Consider the following 26040-nt stretch of genomic DNA (forward strand, 5'->3'; position numbering starts at 1 on the left):
CAGGAAGGAACCCTCACTGAGCCCAACACAACTCGGACAGGAGAGGAAAACAAGGAGTTCAAGGCCAACAGGGAGCAACCAACCCCCTAGAACAGACCCACAGGGCCCGAAAAGCAGCGAGGGGGAAGGGGAAGGCACACAGAAAAACCCAGAGGCCAAGGAGAGGGCCAGCCGCCGACCACCCCAAGACCCGGGCCCCTGGCCCAGAGACCAGAACCGGGCCACCCAGGCGCCGCAACAGGACCACCACAGGGAGGCCCCAACGACCCACCAACAGGCTGGACACAGGGAAGGAGTGAGAAACCCCAGGAGGAAGGAGGGACCCAGCACAACAGAACAGCCAGCACACCGGCCACCCGCCAAAGGCAGAGAGCAGACAGCCCCAGCACCCAGACCAGAGTCCACAGACACAGGACACAGGAAACCAAGGATCAAGGACCAGAACCTGGACCAACCCGACCACGGCACAGGACTAAGCCACCGGACGACAGACTGAGCCAACACCCACGGACCCGCAGAGAGCCCCGAAAGGGCACCAGGGCAAGCCCGAACGCCACAAATCCGTCAGCAAGAGGACCCCCGGGAGACCAGCAGGAACCAGAACCGGAACCCAAACAGAACCCAGCAAAGCCAAGGACAGGCTGGCGATCGAAGCCACCAAAAGCGGAGCCGGAGGAGCCAGTGAACAACCGGCCAGAAGGCAACATTGGCCGAGCCACCAGGAGAGCACCCCCGGGGACGGACCGACAAGGGCAGCAGGGACAACAGACCCCGGAGACCAACCCAACAGGAGCCAGATGGACAGGCAGAGAAGAAGAAAACGAGCCCAGGCAACCAGAAACACCACAGGAGCCAGGCGCCCCAGGACCCGCAGCCACAGGACCGCCCAAGGAGCCCCGGGACAAAAAGGCCCAAACCCACGAAGGAAGAGAGACCAGGCACCCGGACAAGGGAACGGGGCCGAGCACAGCCCGAAGACGGCACCCTGACAAACCCCAGGCCCAGAGAGGGGATCAGCGAAGACACACCCCGGGCCACCAAAAGCCCGAACACCAGAAGAACCACAAAAGACCTCCTGAACAGACCGAGCAAAAAGACACTCCAGCCGTAAGTCGCAAGAGGCCGACCAGAGAAGGAAGAGGGAACACCCCTGCCGTAAGATGGAGAGCCACGAGAGCAACCGGACATGCCGGAAGACCCAGGCTGAAGGCCCGAGGCCGAAGGGGAAGGACGCAACCCAGAAAACGTGCATACCACACGCAGAGCCCGCGGAAAAACCGCCCGAAAGGCCAACACACGGAAGGGAACCGGCCGAAGCCAGGAGCAGACCCCCAGGAGAACCGGAACAGGCACAAAGCCGCCGGACACCATAGCCCCAGCAAAAAATCGGGCCGAAGCCAGGAGCAGACCCCCAGGAGAACCGGAACAAGCACAAAGCCGCCGGACACCACAGCCCCAGCAATAAAACGGAGCGGGCCCCAAACCCTAGCCCCACCGACAGGAACCCAGCAGAGGGAACAAAAGGCAAGCAAACAGGACACCCAGTCCAGGAGAGCCACCCAGCAGGAACCGGAGACGGGCACCGGCAGAGGAACCCCAACGAACCGGAGGAACCGGCACCAAGCTGACCCAGCACCCATGAACCACCGCACATAGGACCCTGTCAACAGAAACGTCCCGCAGACACAGAGGAGGAAATGCCAAAGACGACCACCCACTGACAGGGAATGGACCAGACAGCAGTGACAGGAACCCAACAGGGCACGGCACCCAGAAAAGGAGGCAGCAAGCCAGGGCGAACAAAAGGCCAAAACCAAGAGCACCCGAAAGCCAGAGGAGACACCCACAGCGGGGAGAATGGAAAGGCCCCAGTGCAAGGCACGCGGGAAAGGCAGAACTCCCCATCCCAGGCAAGGCAAACAGAGGGCCAAGGTGGCGACACCCAGCCACCCCGAGCCGCCGATGCCAACTCCATGAAACCCAACATCAAGGAGGGCACAGAAGAAGCAGAGAACAGGCCAACCAGCGCAACAGCAGCAGCCAAGCAGAACATCAGACCCACCAAGCAGCACGGCCAGGACAGAGTCCGGCAGCACAGCGGGAGGAAAGGGGCGACCACCACCAAGAAGCAAAGCCACTGGAGGAAGAGAGGGATGAGTAGCACAGAAGCTAAACCCCAGACACCACCCGAGCGCGCAAAGAAACCCGAAAACTTTCCAGGATCAACACAGCGCAGAAGGAACACAGAGGGCAGAGGAGAGACCGCCCTACGGCACGACACACAGGCAATCGCCAGCCGGGCAGGCCACAGTGGACAGAGCAGCGCACAACAGTGGGAACAGCATGGAAAAACACCACGCACGGGCAACGCATGCCACACCCATAGCACCACACACCACACCGGGCACGAAGGTCAAGCCCTAATCAGAAGGGCCGGGAACAGCAAAGAAAGAACCCCACAGTTCCAGCCCGGCAGGAAAAGAGCAAAGCCCCCCCAACCCCCGACCAGCGCAGGAGTTCAGCGAAAAAGTCATGACAAGAACCCAGCGCCCTACGCAACGCCAAAGGCGGCAGAAGGACCCCCCAAATCCCAGGAAACAGCCCCGAACAGGAGCCTCAGGATGAAGATGGGAGGGCACAGAAGCCACCCGCCGAACCCCAGAACACTGGACAGAGCAGCCTCATCCAAGTCAAGCAACAGAAGCAGACACGAGAGGCAGAACACCCCCATACGGAGCCCATGCGGCCAGGGCACCCCAGGGGGACCGGAGAACCAGCAGCAGGGAAGAGGCAGCAAGCCCCAACAACCCCCAGCGACCCAGGGGCAGACAAGTGCCAAGAGCACCACCCTTTTTGAGCGCAAGCTTCGCATGTATGAGGCCCCGGGTTCAATCCCCGGCATCTCCAGGAGTCACTGTTCTGTATCTTGGCTATTTCCAGAAGGCTAGACTGCCATCTTAAGGAAACATGGAGCAGCGGCCGGAGACGCACCCCAGGCAGCCAGAGCCCGAGCCACCAAAGGCACGAGAACCGCCGCCAAGCCACAGCACCAAGGGCCGCACTGCAGGGCAAGAGAACCACCCAAGCAGGAACAAAATAGGAAAACGGGCCGAAACCCGCCCTACCTGGCCTCCGAGAAGACAGCATACCGGGAGGAGGCAGCCACACAGCCCGACCCGGAAACGCAGCCCCAGCCACAGGAGGACTGCCGGACACCGCCGAGGATTCCTGAGCCACCGCTCCGCCCCCACACCACGAGGGAGACGAGGAGAGGAGGCACCGCCAGGAGAACTCTGCAGAGGGCACCGCCGTAGCAGAGAACCAGACCGAAGACTCCCCGGCACCGCCACAGGGAGGAGCTGAAAGGTAAGTCCCACTAGGGAGACAGAAAAAAACAGGTGGAGGTGGGGGCGGGCAGAGTTTTTATGCTGGGGGTGGGTCTGGGTGGGAGGCGGGGCCTCATTTGTACTGAAGGAAGGCGAGGGAGGGACGGGAGGTAATGAGGATGCACTATGTCTGCAGGCTCGAAAGTCAAAACAGGAGGGTGACTAGGAGCATCAACAAAATGTTCCTTACACTTTCTTTTCTTTGGCGGTGGAGGAAGAACCTCAGAGGAGGACGAGGAAGAGTGCTGGTCATCACTGTCAACTTCCACTGGAATAGCTTTAGATTTAGAAGAGGATAAGGTCTGCGCCAGCCTGCGAAAGTCAGACGTATGGGGATTGCCAGGAGATTAAGTGGACTTCTTGGAAGGCACCCAACCTTGCTGCTGCGCATATTTTGTCAAATGGCGCTTAAGGGGCGTAATGGCGCGTACCAGCGCTTTATTCATTGAATGTTGAACCCCTTTGTCCAGGGCCTCAACCAGGTCCTGCTCAAAGAACTCGGACCCCTCTTCCTCATAGTCACCTTCCTCCTCATAGTAATATGAATCACTCGTGGCACACTGGTAGTGTGTAATCAAATTGCCCACTAGGTGACTAGAATATCCTGTATGCCAGTGGCAAAGTCTGAGGGAGTGAAAAAATCTCGCAGCAAGCAAGATAAGGCAGAAAAAACTGCGTGTAAAAACTGTTAGAGGGTGGAGGGAGGCTTGCTGACAACACAAAAATGCTCACTCTCGGCAAAGCCTATGCAAATTATACGACCGGGACTCTATCCGAAGCTCTGGTGTCAAATGGGGTCAGCTGTGAGGCAGTGGGCGTCTTCGTCCTTCTGACGAACTCGGAATGCTGGCGCTGCACTGTAAACAAAGACAGCGTGAGTCAAGCCGCTCATGTGCGGTAGCCGGCCGGCTAGACAGCTCGGGAACAGCTCGCGCAAGACGCGCGCGAGGCAATTCCACCTCAAACACTCCTCTCCACAAAGAAAACGGGACACAGGCGGCACGCGCCCGACCCTGGGAGGTGACACACGCTCCATGCCGCGAGCGCCGGTCGAGCCGAGAAGACGCGACTAAAGGCAACAACAGCGCGGGAGAAGCGCACAACAACGCGGCAAACAGCGCGAGCAAAGCGCTAACAATACACGTGAAATAGAACAAGTAAGCAAGTAATAACAATATGAAAGCACTTAACTGGCTGCGGAGCAGCAAAGAAAGAGGAAGTGGGATTGTCTACATGGCTATTTATAGTACAGACTCTATGGTTATGACCCAAGTGTTTCTGGGTAATGTGGTTTTTACATGGCTGCTGGGCATTTCTAAATAAAGAAATGAGACTAGCATAATCGGAGCCTCCTGTCCTGAAATAGAATTTAGTCCACAAATAAATAGATAAAAGCTCATACCACCCACCAGTCTGTTGTATTGTAGTTGGGAGCCCTTTTAGGGACTCCCCTATTGTTATTAAAATCTGCCTATTGTACATACCATATTTAAGCAGTTCATGTTTATCAGTAGAATGGCTTGATCCCGATTAATTCTATTGCTGCTAAAAACTGACTTTATAAACTTTCCGTTCATCTAAAAACTACAATCAGTCTATTAAAACACGTATCCCTCTACATTTTACTTTCAGTCCATCTCATTACTGCTTTAATCTTCGTATCTACTTAACAAGGATTTAGCCCAACTCTGAATCTCAACACAGCATTCCTTAGCTTGGAGCTTGGCAGGGCCTCAATATAAGGGAACACATTGTCATTACTCCAGCCCTTAGCCAAAAACTGGGTAGTTGCCTACCCCCCCCCCCAAATAAAACAGGTCCTCCTTTCATGCTATTCCTTATGATAGCACATAATTCCTGCTTGTAGATTGACTGCCCTTCCTACCACCAGTCTGGTGCAAATAACAATTTAGTGCAGAGCTTCCCCAATATACTTTACACTTCAAGGGCCCAGTCAGCTCACTTTTCTCTATCTCTTTTTTACAGGGGTATGATATTTTAAAATCACCTTCCCCATTTTATCTCTGCCTGCAAAAAATGTAATGTAGTTTGCAACCCCTGGTAGCTCTAGGCTGTAAGCTAGCATTCTACTCTTATGGCCTGCATCATGGTTGATGGTGGGAGAGCAAGGAGCTGCTTTCATATATTTGCTCTCCTCAGAATTCCAATCCAATTTGCCCCCTAGGATTAGCCCTTCCACCACATACTGACGTTGTGAACTTACCATTGAATTGAAAGCTGGAAGTATGGGGTGTAGGGGCGACCCTCCATATTTCTGGTTAAACTGTTTCAAGCCCCATACAGAGAATAAGACATTGATTTTAATGCTCCTTTGTGTTATTTCCTGTTTAACTTGGTATCAAACTACATGCCCAGATATTTATATTTGTCGACCACATCAAATTTGTCCCGACCCAGGTGCCAGTTAAAAACCCCCTTTCCTTTCCCTAATTACATTTTTTTAGTTTTCCCCAAATTAACCATACGTTCTTTCTGTAAGCAATCATGGAAAATATCCAATTTCCCTTTGAGCCCCAACTCTGTCATATCCACTATCACCAGGTTGACTGCATATAATAGGCAAGAGATGTGGGTCCCACCCATCTTTGGGCATAAACCACCATCTTTATGTAGATGTGTTTGGTAGGTCTGAAAAGAAAAGGGAGAATAATAGAGGGGCCAGGACACAGCCCTGCCATGGGCCTTTCCTTATCTGGAGTCTCTTTGATTAGGTTCCATGGACATCTAAGATCACTCAGGCCCAGTTCTGCCTGTGCAATTCTTGAACAAGCAAGAGCAACGCCTTGTTGATACCGAGCCACTCTAGCTTAACCCCAGAAATTTAAGTCCTTGGCAACCAAATCCGAATTAGACAATGCCAAGAGTGAGGGCATCTGCGCTTCCCTACTAAGAAGCATTCAGTCCTCAGTCTAAGCCCTCAATTATCAATAAAAACAATGGACACCCATATAACTCTTGTAAACACCATGTCAGGGTTCATTGCTAGCATTGACACGAACGTAGCAGACTTAAACAGCCTCAAAATACAGGCCCAATAAGCAGCTGACATTCTATGTGAGGACCGGAGGCTCCGATTATGCTTCTTGTTTTCTTTACTGAAAATTCTCAGCAGCCAATCAGATAAAGAAAAAACAAATAAACACTACAATACCCATAAACACTCCTGGGTACCACATGACAACCATAGAGTAGACACCTATATAAGGAGCACTAGAGAATACTACATCCTCTTTCTTTGCTGCTCCACAGCCAGTTAAGTGCTTTGCTTTATGTACATTACTGATGCTTATAATGCTTTGTTTTATGTACTTTGCTGATGTTTACTTGCTCATTGCATGATAATTGTATTCTGTTGCTGTTCTTATGGACACGATCCGTTTCTTATTGAGCGTTGGTGTATGCGTCTGCTTCGCGCTTCCTCTACTTTCTGCTTGTGCACTTCTCGCGCATTTTACTGATCTGTTCCCTTTATTGTTTCCGTTTGCCGGTTTTCTCAGCATCGGAACTCTTCCTTTCTGTTTTTGTCTGTAAATTTTGTACATACTGGGAAAGTAAGGAGTCAATGCCCCATGAGCCGGCAGGTCGAGAGGTAAAAGATATTTTCCTCTGTTGGATTAAGAAAAAGGAAGAAGAGAAAAATGACTCTGACTCTTTTGAAAGTGGGAGATAAGGTCTAGTCAATTGCAGGTTCAAGGTACTCTTGATTATTGCCAGGTCCTCCCTCAAGCGGCTATGCCGTACTTACTTCAAGTCGTAGTTCTCGCCTCCACTCTCTCCTGCTGCTTCCGTGATAAGAAGGAGAGGGTGGGTGGCGGCGTGTTTATGTGCATTTTATTTGGTTGATTGTTTTCACCTGGCCGCCTTGTGCTTTGGTGACCAGAGTTATGAGTACTAGAATGCTCATGTCGGTGCGTGTTGATAAATGGCAGCCATCTTGCTTTTTCGGAATGCAGAGAAATGATAAGAAAAGCGGTCTAATCAATATCGGCAACGTTTTAGAAGCGAAAAAACATTGGAGTTAAAAGAGTCCTAAATCCTATAAAATAGAGCACAAAAAAGAGAGAAGGGTGTGCACCGATAGGGGAGTCGAACAAGCACCACATGTAGAGCCACCGCGAGTATCAACACGGAGCATGACAGCGTCAACCAGTCGGGCACCTAGTGGTTAACCTGGCAGATCTCCAACTTACAGAATCACAACAACTGGTCCTGGAGAAGGGCCTGGGTTTCGTTCCCACTAATAAAATGGTCATATTCAAAATCTGCCAAGAAAAGTAAGGAATTCATTCTCAAACTTAAACTACGTGCTTTTTTCAAGGACCCTGAAAACAATGTAACCACTGAGGACAACCGAACCGACACGGGATTACGACAACAGTCCACCTTTTCTCCCCTTGATTCAACGGTACCCGTAGAGATACTAACTTTTGAAAAAGCGGTCATGGAGGACCTAGCCAATTTACCGGCTAATGAGATTGATACCTTCCAAAACACCTCAAGGAAAGAGAAAGATGCTTTACATGAACTGGCAAACAATGCTGACATAGTCATAAAACCGACAGACAAGGGTGGGGCCATTGTCATCCAAACCCTACAAAACTATGACAGAGAATGCCGAAAACTGCTCAACGACAAAAGGAATTATGAGGTCCTATGTGAAGATCCGACAGAAGAAGTCTGCATTCGATTCCTGATGATGGTGGAAGAAGCGATAGCCCACGATTGGGTATCAAAGAAAGAAGCGGACTTTCTTATCCAGAAAACCCCAACAACACCGTATTTTTATACAATACCGAAGATCCACAAGGAGGCGGCTTATCCACCAGGCCGCCCCATTGTATCTGGCATTGGATCTATTCTTGAACCCCTCTCAAAATTCGCAGACGCCTTTCTCAGACCCATTGTACAGGCAACTAATACATATTTAAAAGACACAAAAGCGGTACTCCAACTTATTGAGGATATCCCTTTTGACCCCAATACTAACCTCTTTCTTGGGCTGGATGTCGATAGCCTATATGCAAGTCTCATGACCTTGGTGAAGAACCAAAGGGCGGAAGAGAGACCGAAGGGGAGTGCCTGAAATTGATATAAGTGATTTTTCCAGAGAAATTGGAGGAAGGGTTGGTGAATTTCCGCCATAGGAATGGTGAAGTAGGCATCCTTCAGATCTAGTTTGACTAGCCAGACACCCTCTAAAAGTAAATCCCTCAAAAGATGGATGCCCTCCATCTTGAAGTGTCTGTAAATCAAAAACTTGTTCAGCTCTCTTAAGTTTATGACAGGTCTCCAACACTTGTCCTTTTTTCCCACCAGATAAAGTTTATGAATCTTAGCTCTTCTAGGGGAACCTCTATTATCGCTCCTTTCTGAATCATGGAGTAAATCTCTTCCTCTACAATTTTTGTTGATCTAGAGTTAAAGGGAGCTCTCTCTGGAATGAGGTCTGAATGGGTGTATGAGAAAAATCTATCATAAAACCTTTTAAAGTCTTTAAAACCCAAGTGTCTTGAGTAATCAACTTCCATTTGTGTAAAAAATGTTTGAGTCTGCCGCCCACTTTTAAGGGGAAAGAAGGAGAAGGGAGAGTACTCACCTGAAGGGGTGTTGGAGTTAGGTGCTCCACGTAATCTAAATCCTCTGCCTCGTTGACCTCTACCTCGTTGAGGGGAGAACTGAGATACATTGACTTGTTGGTACCCTCTACCGTAGCCACAGCCTCTGGAATAGAGCCTTTGAGTAAAGCGGCTGGAAGAGAGCCCGTCTTCCGGCCCATCCAAAAGGGTTGGTATTAAATACCATTTGCATGTTTTGTTGTGCTTTATCAAGGGCGGTAAAGGTGGAAACATATTTCCCCAGAGATATGATGAGGTCTTCGCCAAAGAATAGCCCTTTAGGGCTTTGTGAGGTTTCTTTATTAGCTAGATCGCTTAATTTTCGGTTTATCTTGGTAAGGACGATTCTACGTCTCTCTGCGTTCATGCCCTCATTAGCATTCCCTGAAGGATGATAGCCCTCTGGCTCCAGCCCCTAATCATTTGTGTATCAGGGCGAGTACCGTTAATATGACTCTCTTCAGCGGAATCCAGAATTCTGGCTAGTGGACCCAGAACATCCAGGAGATGGTCCTGACACCCTTTGAGAGATTTTTCCATCCCTTTTCTTGGATCATGCCCAAGTTTGAAGAGAAACTTAATTACTTCTGGGTCCAGGTTAGGGGTAAAGCAGGTCTTATCCTCAACAGAGGGTTTTGAGCATTCAGCTCTAAGAACGTTACGTGTTTCTCTCTCCATGAGGTTTCTAATCCATTTTTCGAAAAACTTAGCATCATGGTCTTGCGGAGACCATTCAGAACTTCTTGGGTGTTTTAAATTTAATGGGGAGAACATTTCCTCTCCCAAGGGGTTAACAATAGTATTCTTAGAGGATTATGGGAGATCCTCTCCCAAGTAGTCAAATTCCTGACTGTCATTTTAAGATCGAGGACATAAGATCGAGGACATATTCATCCAGAAAGACTGAGGAATCAAAAGAGTCATTGTCTCCTATGTTATAAAGAGCTTTATGATACTTTGTGCCGCCATGGACACCCAGATTTTTTGTGCCGCCAAGGACACTTTGGGAATTTGAGGTGCGGAGACCTCCATTGTTCGTTGAGGGGCTAAAACCTCCCTGAATAGATGAGGTGCCAAGACCTCCCAAGTTGCTCTTTTCAACATTTTAATTTTTTCTTAATCTTTTGCCCCTTATGCATGAGTCATTCTGAGAATGGGGTACTGTAGACTCAGTAATTTCATCCTCTTCGGGGAGTGATTGTTTAGAGGCCATTATCTGAGATAAGCTTCTATCATACATGATTTCATTTCCATGTGGAGAATTTTCTTAAATGCTTCATTATCTAAGTTGGGGGTAGGGGCCATGGGCGTCCGCAGAAATGTTTCCAGGGAGGGGCAACATTTTAACTTCATCACCATCCTCCGACATAGTTGAACACAAGTATTAAATACATTAAAAAAATCTAATAAAACAAAGAGCTTAAATAAACAAAGAAACCCATAAGGGGAAGAGAAAAATCTTGTGAGGCGCCACAGCAGACGACCTGGCAACTACAATAAAACAGAGGGAGAAACTAAAAATGGCCGGAAAAAAACAAAAACATTCTAAATCAGGTTGATGTGGTTCTAGAGCATGGGTACTCACAAACTTTCTCTCAGGGGCCAAATTTACAGTGTGGTTTGTGGGGGCTGGGTCAGTGGGGGAGGGAGGCGGGGCTAGCAACAAAAAAACTATGACCATGAGGTTGAACACATACCCGGCAGCGGCCGTCTTCATCCACTGAGCCACCAGACCCGGCATACACACATCTTTCTTTCTCTTTCTCTCTCTCTCTCTCTTTCTCTCTCTCTCTCTCTCTCGCTCTCTCTGTCTGTCTCCCTCCTTCTCTTGCTGTCTCCCACCCTCTCTCTATCTGTCTCAGACCCGGCATACACACATCTATCTCTTTCTCTCTCTCTCTCTTTCTCTCTCTCTCTCTCTCTCTCTCTCTCTGTCTGTCTCCCTCCTTCTCTTGCTGTCTCCCACCCTCTCTCTATCTGTCTCCCTCCCTCTATCTATCTCTGTCCATCTCTCCCTCTCCATCTATCTGTCTCCTTCTGTCTCTCTCTCTCTCCCTCCCTCTCTGTCTCCCTCCATCTCTCTCCCTGTCTCCCTCCCTCTCTGTCTCCCTCCATCTCTCTCCCTGTCTCCCTCCCTCTCTCCAGCAACGTCTACCTCTCCCTCTGTCTCTCTCCCTCTGTCTCCCTCCCTCTGTCTACCTCCCTCTGTTGCCCTCTTCCCTCTGTCTGTCTCCCTCTGTCTATCTGTCTCCCTTTGTCTGTCGCTCTCTGTCTGTCTCCCTCTGTCTGTCTGCCTCCCTCTGTCTCTCTCTCTTTGTCTCCTTCCCTCTGTCTCCCTCCCTCTGTCTGTCTCCCTCTGTCTGTCTCCCTGTCTGTCGCCCTCCCTCTGTCTCCCTCCCTCTGTCTCCCTGCCTCTGTCTCCCTCCCTCTGTCTCCCTCCCTCTTGTCTCCCTCCCTCTTGTCTCCCTCTCTCTCTCTGTCTCCCTCCCTTTCTCTCCCTCCCCCTGTCTGTCTACCTCTGTTGCCCTCCCTCTGTCTTTCTCCCTCTGTCTATCCCTCCCTCTGTCTGACTCCCTCTGTCTGTCTCCCTCTGTTTGTCTCCCTCTGTCTGTCCCCCTCTCTCTGTCCCCGTCTCTCTGTCTCCCTCCCTCTGTCTCCCTCTCTCTGTCTCCCTCTCTCTGTCACCCTCTCTCTCTGTCTCCCTCTCGCTCTGTCTCCCTCTCGCTCTGTCTCCCTCTGTCTCCCTCTCTCGCTCTCTGTCTCCCACCCTCTGTCACCCTCTGTCTCCCTCCCTCTCTCTCTCTCTCCCTCTGTCTCCCTCTCTGTCTCTCTGCCAGTCTTAGTCTCTGCCTCTATTTGTCTGTCCCTGTCTCCCTCCCTCTGTCTCCCTCTCCGTCTCTCGGTCTGTCTCTGCCTGTCTTCCCCTGTCCCTGTCTCTGCCTCTATCTGTCCCTGTCTCTGCCTCTATCTGTCTTTGTCTCCCTCTCTCCCTTTGTCTCCCTCCCTTTGTCTCCCTCCCTCTGCCTGTCTTCCTCTGTCTGTCTCCCTGTCTGTCGCTCTCCCTCTGTCTCCCTCCCTCTGTCTCCCTCCCTCTGTCTCCCTCCTTCTGTCTCCCTCCCTCTTGTCTCCCTCCCTCTTGTCTCCCTCTCTCTCTCTGTCTCCCTCCCTTTCTCTCCCTCCCCCTGTCTGTCTACCTCTGTTGCCCTCCCTCTGTCTTCCTCCCTCTGTCTGTCCCTCCCTCTGTCTGTCTCCCTCTGTCTGTCTCCCTCTGTCTGTCTCCCTCTGTCTGTCCCCCTCTCTCTGTCCCCGTCTCTGTCTCCCTCCCTCTGTCTCCCTCTCTCTGTCTCCCTCTCTCTGTCTCCCTCTCTCTGTCACCCTCTCTCTCTGTCTCCCTCTTGCTCTGTCTCCCTCTCGCTCTGTCTCCCTCTCTCGCTCTCTGTCTCCCACCCTCTGTCACCCTCTGTCTCCCTCCCTCTCTCTCTCTCTCGCTCCCTCTGTCTCCCTCTCTGTCTCTCTGCCAGTCTTAGTCTCTGCCTCTATTTGTCTGTCCCTGTCTACCTCCCTCTGTCTCCCTCTCCGTCTCTCTGTCTGTCTCTGCCTGTCTTCCCCTGTCCCTGAAAGGCTGCTACAGCCCGAGTGTGACTCTCAGCAGGTCACAGAGTCAGCAATTGCATTGTCATGATCAGAATGTTAATGGGCCGGCAGAGGAGACACAGCATGGAGCATCTCCGCCCATCCCACGCCTCAGGAGAAGAAGTTGAGTCCTTGGGGTGCTGCTGATGCTTTCGAGCAGCACAATTAACAAGTCTTAGGCAGGGGGCGGGAGCTTTAGTCCCTCACAGCAGGCAACAACGATCGGATAAAAAGGTATGCGGCGTGGGTGGGGGCGTTTGGGGAGCGGGGTTAGTGCCAACATTCTTAGTTTAAAAACTGTGAAGTGACAGACCGGATTGAAATTGAAAGTGTAATTCTTATGAAATTCCAACACTCTTTTTGTTGAAGTGGCTCGTGATTGCTATAGCTGGAGATTCAGTGTGGACAGGCCATGCAGCGCAGTAGAACCCCTTACCCTTCGTAGGCCACAGCCCGTTAGTTCCCCCTACCACCCCAATTCTAATGAATATCTGTGAAATATGTTTATCCCAGGCACAAGAGCCGTGGAAGGGGAGCAAAGAGGTCAGTAGACCGAAATGTATACAAAATGAAAATAATGCTGTAAGAGCGGCGCTGGAAAGGCAAAAGGCATGCATAAAAGGCATTAATTAAGTAATTAAAACATGTTTCCCTCAAAATTGACAGAGTAGGGAAATATGTCCATACACTCACGCAGGAAGTGGGGATGGGAAATGAGGAAATCTCTGTAAATTGGAGATCGGAAGGGATATGGGGTGTGGGGGTATGCCACACCAGAAACACACCCTGAAAAGGAAGGGATTAAAACAAGATAAATACGGTAAAATAAGATGAAGTAAGAGTCAACTTATCTGAATTCAACAATTGGCTATATTTTTATTACCGAGCCTCCAGTAAGCTGACACTTCAACTTAGAGATTGGTAGCAGACCAGAAAGCGACCACAGCCCCCTGAGACTCACCCTGGAGTTAACAGCAGCACAGGCAGACATATGTAACTCTGTGGGCTATTTAACAGGGGGTGAATCAGCTAATCTTGTTAGGATAATTAAACAGAGTCTAGAAGACATAACTTAAGATGATGACTTGGCTGGAAAAACAGATCTCTGAAGGTACTTATAATGGTCAAGTGAGTATGCTACAGATATGGGACTCTGATAGCACATTTGAAGAACACATTAAAGAACCACGGGTCAAGTCAGACCTCAATTCCAGGACAATAAAACAATCGTTTCCTAGTGAAGATCATTACAGAGTGCATTGCATGAGCATAAATGTAATCCCACAGCTAGGACAACTGTGACAGTCAAAATTTTACGCAAGTCACACAAAAAAATCATCATCATATGGGAGCAAAAGAGTGCCTCAGACCAAAAAGATTGGGTAATGATATACCAACTGCTGAAGGATGAAAACTAGGCCTGCTTCTAGTACTACAACAACAAATTAAAAAATACCAAAGGCATAAGGGACAATGTTGTTGTTGAAGGAGCCTGGATCAGCTACGTGGAGGAATTATACACAGACCATTCTGCGTACCCCGCTCAAACAACCAAATGGGGGGGTCAAAGACTCAAACCAGAGCTCTTTCCTGGAAGAAATTCCCAACACCTTGGTCCGCAGAACAATAATGTTTATGAAAAAAGATGGTGCATCAGGTCCCAACGGCCATCTAGCAATTGTATTTAAGTGTGCCCTTAACTTATGGCCAAGGCTGGTAACTCCCCTCTTTAATCACGCATACTTAGCAGGCCAAGTCCCACACACATGGAGGGGTTCTACTCTGTGCCTCATATTTGAAAAGGGGACTGGACAAATCCAGCAAACTACCACCTTGTCGCACTGTTGGATTTAGAGGCAAAAGCCTTTGTCTGAGCCCAATTGAAAACAACAAGCAATATTCTTTCTATTCACAGGGACTTGGATCAGAGTAAAAACTGGCCTCAACACTGTCACGCCTAAAATTCATACTTATCAGGGCCTAAAGCAAATGTGTGTTCTTGCCCCTCTCTTGTTCAATTCATACATAGTGAATTTGGGAATAGCTTTGGAAGGTGGCAGGCTCGTTCCTCCTAAGCTGCGCCCAATCAAACTTCACATCATCCAATACACTGATGACATCGTAATATCCGTTGACACTAAAGTAGGCACCCAGATGGCTTTGAGCAATCTAAATGTCTACTATGACAGCAACCATCTCAGGCTAAATCAGGACAATACGAATATTATCATCTTTGGGAGATACAAGAACAAGAAACATATTACCTGGCATATAGGGAATAAGATTATCAACACAGCGAGGAAATACATTATCTGCAAGCATGTTTTTCAGAAAGCTGTCAACACAAAGCCCATCTAAACTCCCTGAACAAGAAAGGTGCAGCAGTCATCTATGCCGCAAACCAACTAAATAGGACACTAAGTAGTGTTTCAGCTATGCCCATACTCAGGGTGATGAACGCAAGCCTTCTTCCTACCCTGCAGTATGGTCACCAGGCCTTCCCTGAATCCTGTGCACCACCATTGGATTCTATTCATTGCACAGAGCTCAAGAAAATATTCCAGCAACCACACTACATCCATCGATTCAGAATCAGACTGGAATTTGGGTTGGCTAAACAAGTATTAAATTGCAAATCATCCAGACTTATATACTAAGTAAGGGTCCTGAAGGCGCCTGCAAACTCTCTAAAAGCCCACCTGAAAGTCATCTTTGAGATCCAAGGCAACTCTTGACACCAGTGCCTTTACGTCCCTCCAAATTGAGCAATCGGTGCTAAAGAACGGAGAACTTCCCTACACAGCCTGGAAAAGGCTACAAGCATTGGAAATGCAATAGGTCTCGCACCATTAGAGTTAGTGCTTTTAGAATTGTTTATGGGTTTTTTTTGTAAATGTTTAGCATTTTTGTTTCCTGTAGCCAATGCTAAAGTATTACAAATAAAAAAAGCCATAAACATTTCTAAAAGCTCTAACTGAAATGGTCTGAGAACTATTGCACTGTGTGAGGGTGAGGGTGAGTGTGAGTGAGGGTGAGTGAGGGTGAGGGTGAGGGTGAGTGTGAGTGAGGGTGAGTGAGGGTGAGGGGTTGAGGGTGAGGGTGAGTGAGGGTGAGTGAGGGTGAGTGAGGGTGAGTGAGGGTGAGTGAGGGTGAGGGGTTGAGGGTGAGGTGTTGAGGGTGAGTGAGGGTGAGGGTGAGTGAGGGTGAGTGAGGTGTTGAGGGTGAGTGAGGGTGAGGGTGAGTGAGGGGTTTTGGGTGAGTGAGGGTGAGGGGGAGTAGTTGAGGCTGAGTGAGAGTGAGGGTGAGTGAGGGGTTGAGGGTGAGGGGTTGAGGGTGAGTGAGTGAGGGTGAGGGGTTGAGGGTGAGTGAGGGTGAGGGTGAGTGAGGGTGAGGGGTTGAGGGTGAGTGAGGATGAGTGAGAGTGAGGGTGAGTGAGGGGTTGAGGGTGAGGGGTTGAGGGTGAGTGAGGGGTTGAGGGTGAGTGAGGGTGAGTGAGGGTGAGGGTGAGGGATTGAGGGGGAGGGGTCGAGGGGGAGGGGTTGAGGGTGAGTGAGGGTGAGTGAGTGAGAGTGAGCGGTTGAGGGTGAGTGAGTGAGGGTGAGGGGTTGAGGGTGGGTGAGTGAGGGTGAGGGTTTGAGGGTGAGGGGTTGAGGGTGAGTGAGTGAGGGTGAGGGGTTGAGGGTGAGGGGTTGAGGGTGAGTGAGGTTGAGGGTGGTTGAGTGAGGATGAGTGAGAGTGAGGGTGAGTGAGGGGTTGAGGGTGAGGGGTTGAGGGTGAGTGAGTGAGGGTGAGGGGTTGAGGGTGAGTGAGGGCATAAACGTATCCAAAATGCAGCGGAGCTGAGTGCATCACATTGTTCAAGGCAAGCTTGAGTCAACGAGTGATCGGAGAGGTAGCTGCTTTGTGGAATATTAATACATTGCGATGTAGTCTTCTTAAAAGAGGTACGTCTTCGACTCTAAATTGGAACCGTGTTGAGGCGGTCCTGGTGCATATGGGGGGGGGGGTGTTGTTCCAGATGCTGGGTCATAGATGGAATAGGCCCACTACCTGTTTTCCTGTTTTTGTTTTGTTTGTTTTTACACTACCTAGCCTTAATCTGCTGTTGTCCTGGTAGTGGGTGTGTCAAGAAGGACCATGTAGGATGCCCTTAAGGAGTGCCAATGTGTAGTGTGGTTGGCGTTAGAACAATGCGTTGCCACCAGCCAGATATAGAAGTATGAGGGCTCGAACTGCAGTTCTGAAGTCGCTTTCTGGAAGAAACTGACATTTTCTTTAAAAGAGAGAGCTGGTAGTGTGTTCCGTCAGCATGAGTCTGGGTTCCAGAGTGAATCTGACTTTCTTTGCGTTCAGTGAAAGTTGTGCTTTGAATTCATCAAGGTTTGTACGGTTTCTTGTTTGTTGTTCTTGGTAAATAATAGCAATTCTATCTTGAGTTAAGCTTTATGTGTAAGCTGGACATTCAAGTCTAGAGTATTTGAGATGTTGATTATCTGAAGCAGAGAAGGCTTTCAAGTATAGTTGTTCATCATCTGCATATTGGTTAATCTTGATAGTGTTATGGTCACTCAGGCTTTGATTGTGTACAGGAGCAGATGATGTTGGGACATAGTCGGGGCGTGGCTTGACGCCGATGTGAGGGGAAGCGTACTCCGGAGCTCCGTCCGCAGCTTCCCCCCAATCGCAATGATCCTGCGATTCTAAGGTGGCCCCTTACTGCAAAACTGGTTGCGGAAATCCTGGTGCATGAGCTGGACTGCTGCTGGGGCGCATTGGTGCTGTTACAAGGGTGTAAGTGCAGCAAAATCACCCGATTGAGCGCTGGGCGCTGCGCATCTAAAATGACGGCAGCGCACTGAGGGGGAGACTTCCACCGGCTGCGGCAACGGGAGATGTGCACTCTGTTTGTGAGCGGCTGGGAGGCGATTCGGCGTGCAGACTCACAGCGGAAAACTGCGGAGGCGGCAGTCCTGGGGGAGAAGTCTGGAGGGCGAGATCGCCTTAACCTTCCTGTGGTGCACTACGCTCCCAAGATGGCAGTTATGGGATGCGGGCGGAGGCCTGATGCCGGCGAAGGTGAGAGGCAGACCGAGGCGGTGAGGCGAGGAGGTGCTGAATGCTGGAGTGGCCGCTGGGACACGCACCTTGCGCCCTGACCTACAGCATTGAGAAGTGAGGTGGCAGCGCTGTACCGATCCTGCTACGCAGCAACAATGGTGTGGAGGCACCGAGGACGGAGGCTGACTGGTGGCTGTGAGGCGTGAGACTGCTGACCGGCGCTGGGTGCTGGTTGAGGAAATCGCAGGCGGCGCAAGATTAACTGAGACACGCCGTCTGACTCTCTGAGGCTCCTTACTGCAGAGCAATACTTGTGGGAAAATAGAAGTGTTTCCCTTTCATAACGGACTTGCTGGGGCTGTATGGCAGAGGGGGAGAGACCACGAAGGCTATGGCGGAGGGAAGAGAGGGGAGGGGGGAGGAGAAATGCGACACGGCGGGAAGGGGAGGGGGCGGAGCGGGTAAAATAAACAACCAAACAAGACGGAGGGAAGAGAGGGGAGGGGGGAGGAGAAATGCGACACGGCGGGAAGGGGAGGGACAACCAAACAAGACGGAGGGAAGAGAGGGGAGGGGGGAGGAGAAATGCGACACGGCGGGAAGGGGAGGGGGCGGAGCGGGTAAAACAAGACGGACGTGCACGCGCTTTTAAGCTCAATGCGCATGCGCATTGAGCTTAAAAGTCACGGGCACTGCAAGGAATCGCCACGATTCCTTGCAGTGTGGATAAAGAGTGGATAAGCCCCCATAGTCTCGCTTGCTCGATGCGCATGCGCATCGACAGGCGAGACCTAATAAACCGGCAGGTGAAAACAACTTCAAGAGTCCAGAATTTAACCTCAATAAAGAACTTGTTACCCTACTCCCCCTGAACAAGTCCTATCTGGAGGGGAAGCCTCAACCATACCTTCATGAAACAATAAACAAAAGGGCCCGCAGAGCGATTCTCTATATGAGACTATTAAATTTACCAGTTACAGTTTTTAATCCAGCATAGCTATCAGGGTGGGGGCAGAGGCTGCAGACTCTGCAAACACAAACATAAATCATGGTTACACCTATTGTGCTGCTGCCCCAGTTAGATCGACCCAGGAGGAGACTGCTGAAACCAATCCTTCAAGCACAAGACATTCACACCTGCTAAGAAGCATCAGCACCCGCCTTCACTCAAGCCAGGCCATGTGTTCTAGCTAGATGTGGAACATTTGTAGATTAACACGAAGCCTTGTTGCGCCTACAAGTGACCAAAGCACAAGTTTCCAGGATGGTACAAAAACTGTTAACTGACTTGTTAACTGACTATTATACTCATCAGGTCTGAATAGATTTACACAGTCTGCAAGGGAGCGTTAGCCAGGTTGAGGGTGCCCAAGGGAAGGCCCACATTCAATTGTGATTATAACTACCCACTAGTGTGGCTGTTAGTGTAGTGGAGCGTGACAAGTGCAATTTACACCTCCTCTAACGTACCGAGTTAGCATGCCCTCACCAGTTCTCATAACCACACTACACATATCTCTACCTCTTTTCAACAAAGAATCCTGTCAACTCAGTCTAAATATCTGAGATGTCAGGATATGTCAGAAAATGACCTACCTTAGCATAATTTACACAAATCACTTTACTCAATGACGTTTACCCCAGATTCCCTTAAAACCAGAGATGTTGGGTTAAATCTTGATTCATGGATATTTGCGCAAAGCACCTTATAGGACATTTTACACCCTTGTCACCTTTTAAGCTAAAAAGTAGCAGGGACAAATGTTTACTCTCTCATTGAACCAAGCAGGGGTGTCCACTTTCGCCCCTGCCGTTCATCATAGCGATGGATCTGTTGGTGCAGCATCTACTGGAACGATATTCTCATCGGGGGATTGGATTCCATCGGGCCCTCTTCTGGCCTCCTTGTATGCAGATGATATTCTTCTGTTTGTCCGGGAAACGGCTTCTAACCTCTCCCCCATTATTCGAGAGGTGGTGCGATGTGGCACTTTATCCGTGCTTGTGGTCAAATTGGCCAAGTCAGAGGTCTTTTCCTTAACAGATGCCACCCTCCCATTTGCGCTGGACTTCCCCCTGCATTGGTGTGAAGACCCTCCTAGCTACCTGGGAGTTCTTTTACATTGTTCCGCTTCGGAAGTTAGACGTCTCAATTACGGCCCGGCTGTTGACAGACTTGCGGGGCAGATAGATCGCTGGATAGCACTTCCTCTATCGATTGCTGGTCGAATTGCGATCATCAAGATGGTGATCCTGCCACGGTTTTTATATCTGTTTTTAAATATCCCCATCCCGCTAATGGTCACTTTTTTAATACTCTTCTGGGCATGCTGATGCAATTTATTTGGTCTGGGGGTCGGGCACGGGTCGGCTGGCAGACGCTCACTGAGCTATTCGCTCGTGGGGCTTTAGTTTACCCGACTTTTATTTATATTATCTGGTCGCTCAGGCACACTATGCTTCTTTCTGGTATCACCCGGATGCACGCCTGCAATTTCTGCGGTCTGCCCACACACAGGCTTGTCCTTATCCTCTCTCTTCTAATCTCCTGCGTGTCCTCGCCAGGACTTCAGCAGATATTCATACCCTGCAAACTACATGCTGGGCCTGGGGACACATTTGTAAATACTTGAAGGCTTACCACCTGTATTCTCCACATTTACTGCTCTTGGATAATCCATGGATACCTCCTACCACCGAAACTTTGCACTCACCCGCTGTGGTTTTCAGACTGTGGGCGACATGTTCAGGGATGGTCAGATGCTCACGCTGGCGAACTTGGAGGAAGGTTGTGACATCTCTGGGTTGGATCACTTCCTGGTGCACAGAACGCCTATGTCGCTCACTGCTGCGATCCGTACTGTGGCTATGGAACCCCCTGAGTTACCACCGCTCACCACAATAGTCACATCACCTGATGGCACACATCTGGTTTCCTGACTGTATCATCTTGCACAAACACTATGCCTGGTGATGGGGGAGGGACGGGGACGGGGCAAGGGCGGCTTGGGAGGATGACTTGGCATACCCTCTCACTGATAAAATGTTGACTTTCTCCTGTGAGCAAACGTGCTACATTTCCAATAACTACAAACATAAGCTTCCCATTTTAAATACATACATAGAGTTTACGTCACCCCTGTGCTGCTTGCGAAGTTGGACCTCAGTAAGCCGGACACTCATCAGAGATGCTCTACAGTGCATGCTGACTTTATCCATTTGGATTGGACTTGCCCGGTAGTTCTAGCTTTTTGAGAGGATGTGTTTGAACATCTAGAGCTTATGGTTGAATCTGAACTCACACCCTTGCTGCTGTTGGCATTATTAGGTTACGTTCTCCCCCTGGGGGCTGGAATCAGACCCTTCACTGCATTCGTATTGCTGCTGGCTAAAAGACAAGTTTCCCTACATTGGGGCGATACTGCACCGCTCCAGGTGAAGGCCTGTCTACGGGATATGATGTACTGTGACACCAACAGTGATGTTTATGCTTCTTTACTACCCCCTACCTCCTGCTATAAAAGCATTTGGCAGCCACTCTCCGCTTATTTGTGACTCCACCCCGAGCTGACGGATTGATTGGCCCACTTTGTGAAGTGGTAGCTACTGTGGCAGCTGGCCAATTGCACTACACTAGGAACTCCTGCTCTTATTATTGTACGTACCTGCAAGGTTGGTTGAATGTTATTGTTTTCTTTGATATCATTTTTTTTCAGGCACTACCATTATCAAATGTGAATGTGCATGACCATAATCGCTGAAATAGGGCTGTATACTCTTTCATGCTATGATTGCTGTATGTTCTGGAAAAACTCAATAAAAAGAGGTTTAAAAAAACAACAACTAAGAAGCAGCCTGCACAAACATAGGAGAAAGCAGTTTGGTTCTCCCAGGAGTGAGTGCCTGCTGTGGGATACCTGGGGAAATGGGACTGCCTCCATCTGGATAAGATTGGAGCTAAGATCTACAAGTCTGTATTCCATCTGCCACAGCATACATCAACAGCCCAGTTAAGACTGGAGTTTGGCTTCACTAAACAAACCCTTGCCAAGCAAGGGACGTTTATTATCTGTTGCTACAAACTAAAAAATGCCAGCACAGTAACTCTTAACCATCACCTGTGGGAGGAAATTGTTACAAGCGACAAATCCCCTGCCAGATACTATCTAACAACGTCACTAACCACTCTTGGCCTAAACCCCATATGGGACAAAGGGCCAGATGTAGGTAGCCGAATACCGTTCGGTAACGGACGAAATTCAGTAATTCCTGCCGTTACCGACCGGTATATTGTAAATGGGATGTAGGAGTTAAAAATCTACCCATTCGGAAAATATGAGTCTGTATTTTTCCTAATCAGAATGTACCAAATCCTTAGTTATCGAATTCTTATTTACCGAATCAGTAAATAAGAAATTGGAAAAAATGTCCAGGGAGATGTAGGTAACCAAATAAATACAGAATTTCATGAAATTCGGTATTTAAGAGTCGGTATTTACCATGGATTGAAAGTAGGTGGTAACCAGGTGCAGGCTATAAAATAAGGCCCCAAAATGCAACAGTGTAACCAGAATGGCGGCATTCTACGTCATAGCAAGGCGGCTACGGCTACAGGCAGCAGGAGAGAGGGAATGGAGAAGGGAGAAGCAAGTGTACAGGCAGAGGATAACACTCTTCCAACTGACTGAGCCAGAGATACTGCAAAGGTACAGGCTACACCCCCAAACCATCCTGGACCTGGTCAGGGACCTGCACCCACTCCTGGAGCACCCAACACCAAGGGCGCACGCCATCCCACCCCATGTGCAGGTGCTGTGTAGCCTACACCTGCTTGCCTCTGGTAGTTACCAGAGTGTGATTGCTGCAGTAGGTGGTGTGTCTTAGAGCTGCCTGTCCCGTTTCTTCACGAAGTTCCTTGAGGCCATGATGCAGAGGATGCATCATTATATTCGTTTCCGTGACACACCTGCGGAACTTGCGAAGACCAAAACAGATTTATATCAACTGGCACACTTCCTTCATGTGATAGGCTGCATAGATGGCACCCACATCCCACTCTGCCCACCTGCAGCCACAGAACACAAATACAGGAACAGGAAGTCAACGCACTCCATCAATGTGCAGGTGATATGCAACGCTGGCAACATCATTACAGACATTGTGGCCAAATTCCCTGGGAGTACTCACGACTCGTACATATTCCAGAACAGTGGGATTTACACGCCTTGTTGCTGGAGAGTTTGGGGACGGATACCTGCTTGGTAAATGACTGTGACACACCCTGATAGTAATAGCAGATGTATGTATCATGAGTATGTAACTAATGGCACTCTCTTTTCCACCTAGGCAATAGTGCATATGCCCTGAGGTCCTTTGTGCTCACCCCCTACCTCAATCCTTCTAGCAGGAGTGAGAGGCGTTACAATGTGGCTCACAGATCGATTCGCAACGTTGTTGAACACACGTTTGGACTCCTCAAGAGCAGGTTCCGCTGCCTCCACAAGAGCGGAGGTGCACGCCAGTATACTCCAATCTTGTGCTGCAAAATGATAGCGACCTGTGCCATGTTGCACAATCTTGCCACCGAGGAAGGCACAGAGGTGCAGATCACACATCATGAGGACATTGATGATGACAGAGAACAGGCAGAGCCCTATGCAACAGGAGCAGCACCAGCAACAGATGGGAGACTGAGACGGGCAGAGATCACACGCCGATATTTCTAAGTAAGGAGACACAGACAGGCTTAGTTTTTGAAGTACGTAGTTTAATTGTCACTACAGCATTTAAATAATACAACACCATGGTACTACAGTGTCTATTATGATGAGTGGGTGGTCACAGTTAACCTCACTGTGACCTGTCCTGTGGGTTGAGGGCATGTTCAACGTTTGCGTCCACGCACTACAGTGCAGGATGCAGGAGGCTGGGTCTCAACGCTTTCGGTGGTGCCTGGGTCAGCAGATTGGCGCCTCCTGCTCCTACGCATTTCAGGGACAGGAGTGCTAGAGCCACTCCTGCTGGTGGAGTCTTCTGTTTCCCTGACACCTGTGTCTCCAGCAGTGGCTGCCTGTGGTGTGAGCATCAGCTCCATGGCAGAGGTGACTTTCTCCATCCCCCTTGACAAATCTGTGCAACAGTGCACAATTGCATCCTGCATGGCGACAGAACTCCGGCACAGCAGGGAGGTTGCAGTAGCAAAGCGGTTCATTGCTTTTGTCTGTTGCCACATACACTGATGATCCCTGCGCCTCTCTGAGTGGTCTCTATCTAATTTGTCGTAGAGAGCACTCATGCAGTGGGTCATGTCAGTCATCCCCTTTGCCATGGACTGCAATGCCTCTGTCATGTTGCCAATACCCTGGTCTATGTTTGACATCTTGCCATTTATACTGCGAACCTGCCTGTGAACTGCTAGTATTGCCTTTGCCTGCAGGCACTGAACTTTTACCATGGTGGCCTCAAGACCGCAGAAGACCCCCTCACCATCTTTGCCTTCACCTCTCTCCCGTGCCCTTCGGCCTCGGGCACTGGCCCGCACAGCTCCTGAATTAGTCTGCTGCCCTGTGTTGTCAGACACAGGTGGATTACTTGGCATGACACCCTCCTCATCTTCCTCATCTGTTGTTTCAAGAATCCTGAGAGGAGGCACATCAAGCCTCCTTGACCTTCCTTGCACAGACGACTGTGATGTTGGTGTGGGGAATAGTACTGCTGGTTCCGACTCTTGTGTCCCGAACAACAGAGGCGACTGAGGCTGTGGTGTGGTGGGTTGCTCAGGTGTAGTGGCTGCCTGCGCTGTGGTTGTGTCTTGCTGAACAGCGCTATGACCTGCTCTGTCTTTTGTCTCTTCCCTCCTCTCAGTTGTCGGTGGCCTCTCCTCCCTCTCCTGTGCTGTACTGTGCGATGACTCTCCTCTGGACAGATATGGGCATTGGGTCAGTGGTGTAGTTCACCTGTGTGTCATGATTAAATCACATTCCTATCACACAGTGCCTAGTCTTCCTCAGCTTCTGGAAGTAGTGTGTCGCATGCCTTGCTGAATTCTATGGTGACTGCATTGATGTATGTACCTATGACTACATCTCCCATGATGCATTGCTGGACATAAGTGAAACCTGTTCTGGAGTGTGATGCAGACACACACAGTGGGGAAGGGGGACAGGGACATGGGTGGGGATTTATGCCCATGCATCTTACCTTGTTTCCTTGCAGCTCTGGCAGAGTGGAGAAGTGTGGCTCAATGGTTAGAGCGGCAGACCCTGATGCAGAGGTCTAACCCGGGACCAGGGTTCAATTCTCCGCCTCGGCGGGTCTTGGGCTCAAAAATTCCACGGACCTGATCATTCTTGCCTCGGTGCCTATTCCAATCATATCCCACTCTGCAACTCTGGGCAATAGCTTGCTTAATCTCCACAACGGCCCCCACTACGCTAAGGATGCCTGGCCTCCACCTTGGGGGTACCCAGGAGTGGACGCCTCATAGGGAAAGCCAGGATGGGTTCCACAGTGGTATTCGTACAAGCGCTTTGAGACCCATGCGGGTGAGTAGTGCGCTATACAAGTATCAATTTACATTTTTTTACATTTCAGCGTCCCCAATCCCATTGATACTTTCCGGTTCCAGGGTGGATTCAACCAGCTCCTCAAGGTCTGTCAGTTTTGGTGCTCTGTTTTTACATCCACCTGTGGCTGCAGCTTCTTTTTTCTGTGCAGTAAGTTTTTTCTTTGTGATGATCCGCAGATCGTACCATCTTTTTTTGAGGTCATCTATGTCCCTGTGGGTGACCTCAATGGCATTTACCTTGGACTGGATGTCAAGCCAGGTGGTACGTTTCACAGACTCTGCAACATGCAGTGACTGTTTTCCAAAAATGTGGGTGCGGTGTTTAACCACCTCCTCAACCAGGACCTGCAGTTCTGCTGGGCTGAACTTGATTTTCCTCCTGCGCTCAGCTGCATCCTTCTGGCTATCCTGGGTCTCCATTCTGCAACTCAGGTATGCTCTGGGAAGCCTGCTCCTCTGTATTTCCTCCTGGTCTCAAAACAGTTCAGTTTCTCTGCACCTGCATGGGTGTGGCCACTCCCAGGTACTGGGAAGGGGTGGTTGCATTTGATTGGTTGCTTCCTCTGTGGCTTTGTTGTGGGTTGTGGGGTGTGGTGGGTGTTCCTGATTGGTTCACAGGCTCACATGGGTTATTTTTATTATTACCGAATCGATATTTACCGAATCGGTATTTTCCGAACCGGTAAATACCGATTCGGTAAATCCCATTCATTCCTATGAGCCAAGAGGACCATAGGAATGAATGGGTATTACCGATTCG

At 49.8% G+C, this 26040-nt stretch overlaps 1 protein-coding gene across 1 annotated transcript; it reads right to left on the bottom strand.

The window, feature by feature from the left end:
• Positions 1–8683: 8683 nt before the first annotated feature.
• On the bottom strand, positions 8684–25700 carry LOC147725399 (uncharacterized). Its single transcript, XM_086964447.1, has 4 exons — positions 25301–25700; positions 24914–24940; positions 23948–24628; positions 8684–8853 (listed from the first exon to the last, which is right to left on the bottom strand). The coding sequence occupies exons 1-4, from the start codon at positions 25698–25700 to the stop codon at positions 8684–8686; spliced, it is 1278 nt and encodes a 425-aa protein (XP_086820573.1).
• Between the last annotated feature and the right edge of the window lie 340 nt (positions 25701–26040).

This window comes from Lissotriton vulgaris, chromosome 3_2, assembly GCF_964263255.1.
Source record: "Lissotriton vulgaris chromosome 3_2, aLisVul1.2, whole genome shotgun sequence".
NCBI classification, from domain to species: Eukaryota; Metazoa; Chordata; class Amphibia; order Caudata; family Salamandridae; genus Lissotriton; species Lissotriton vulgaris.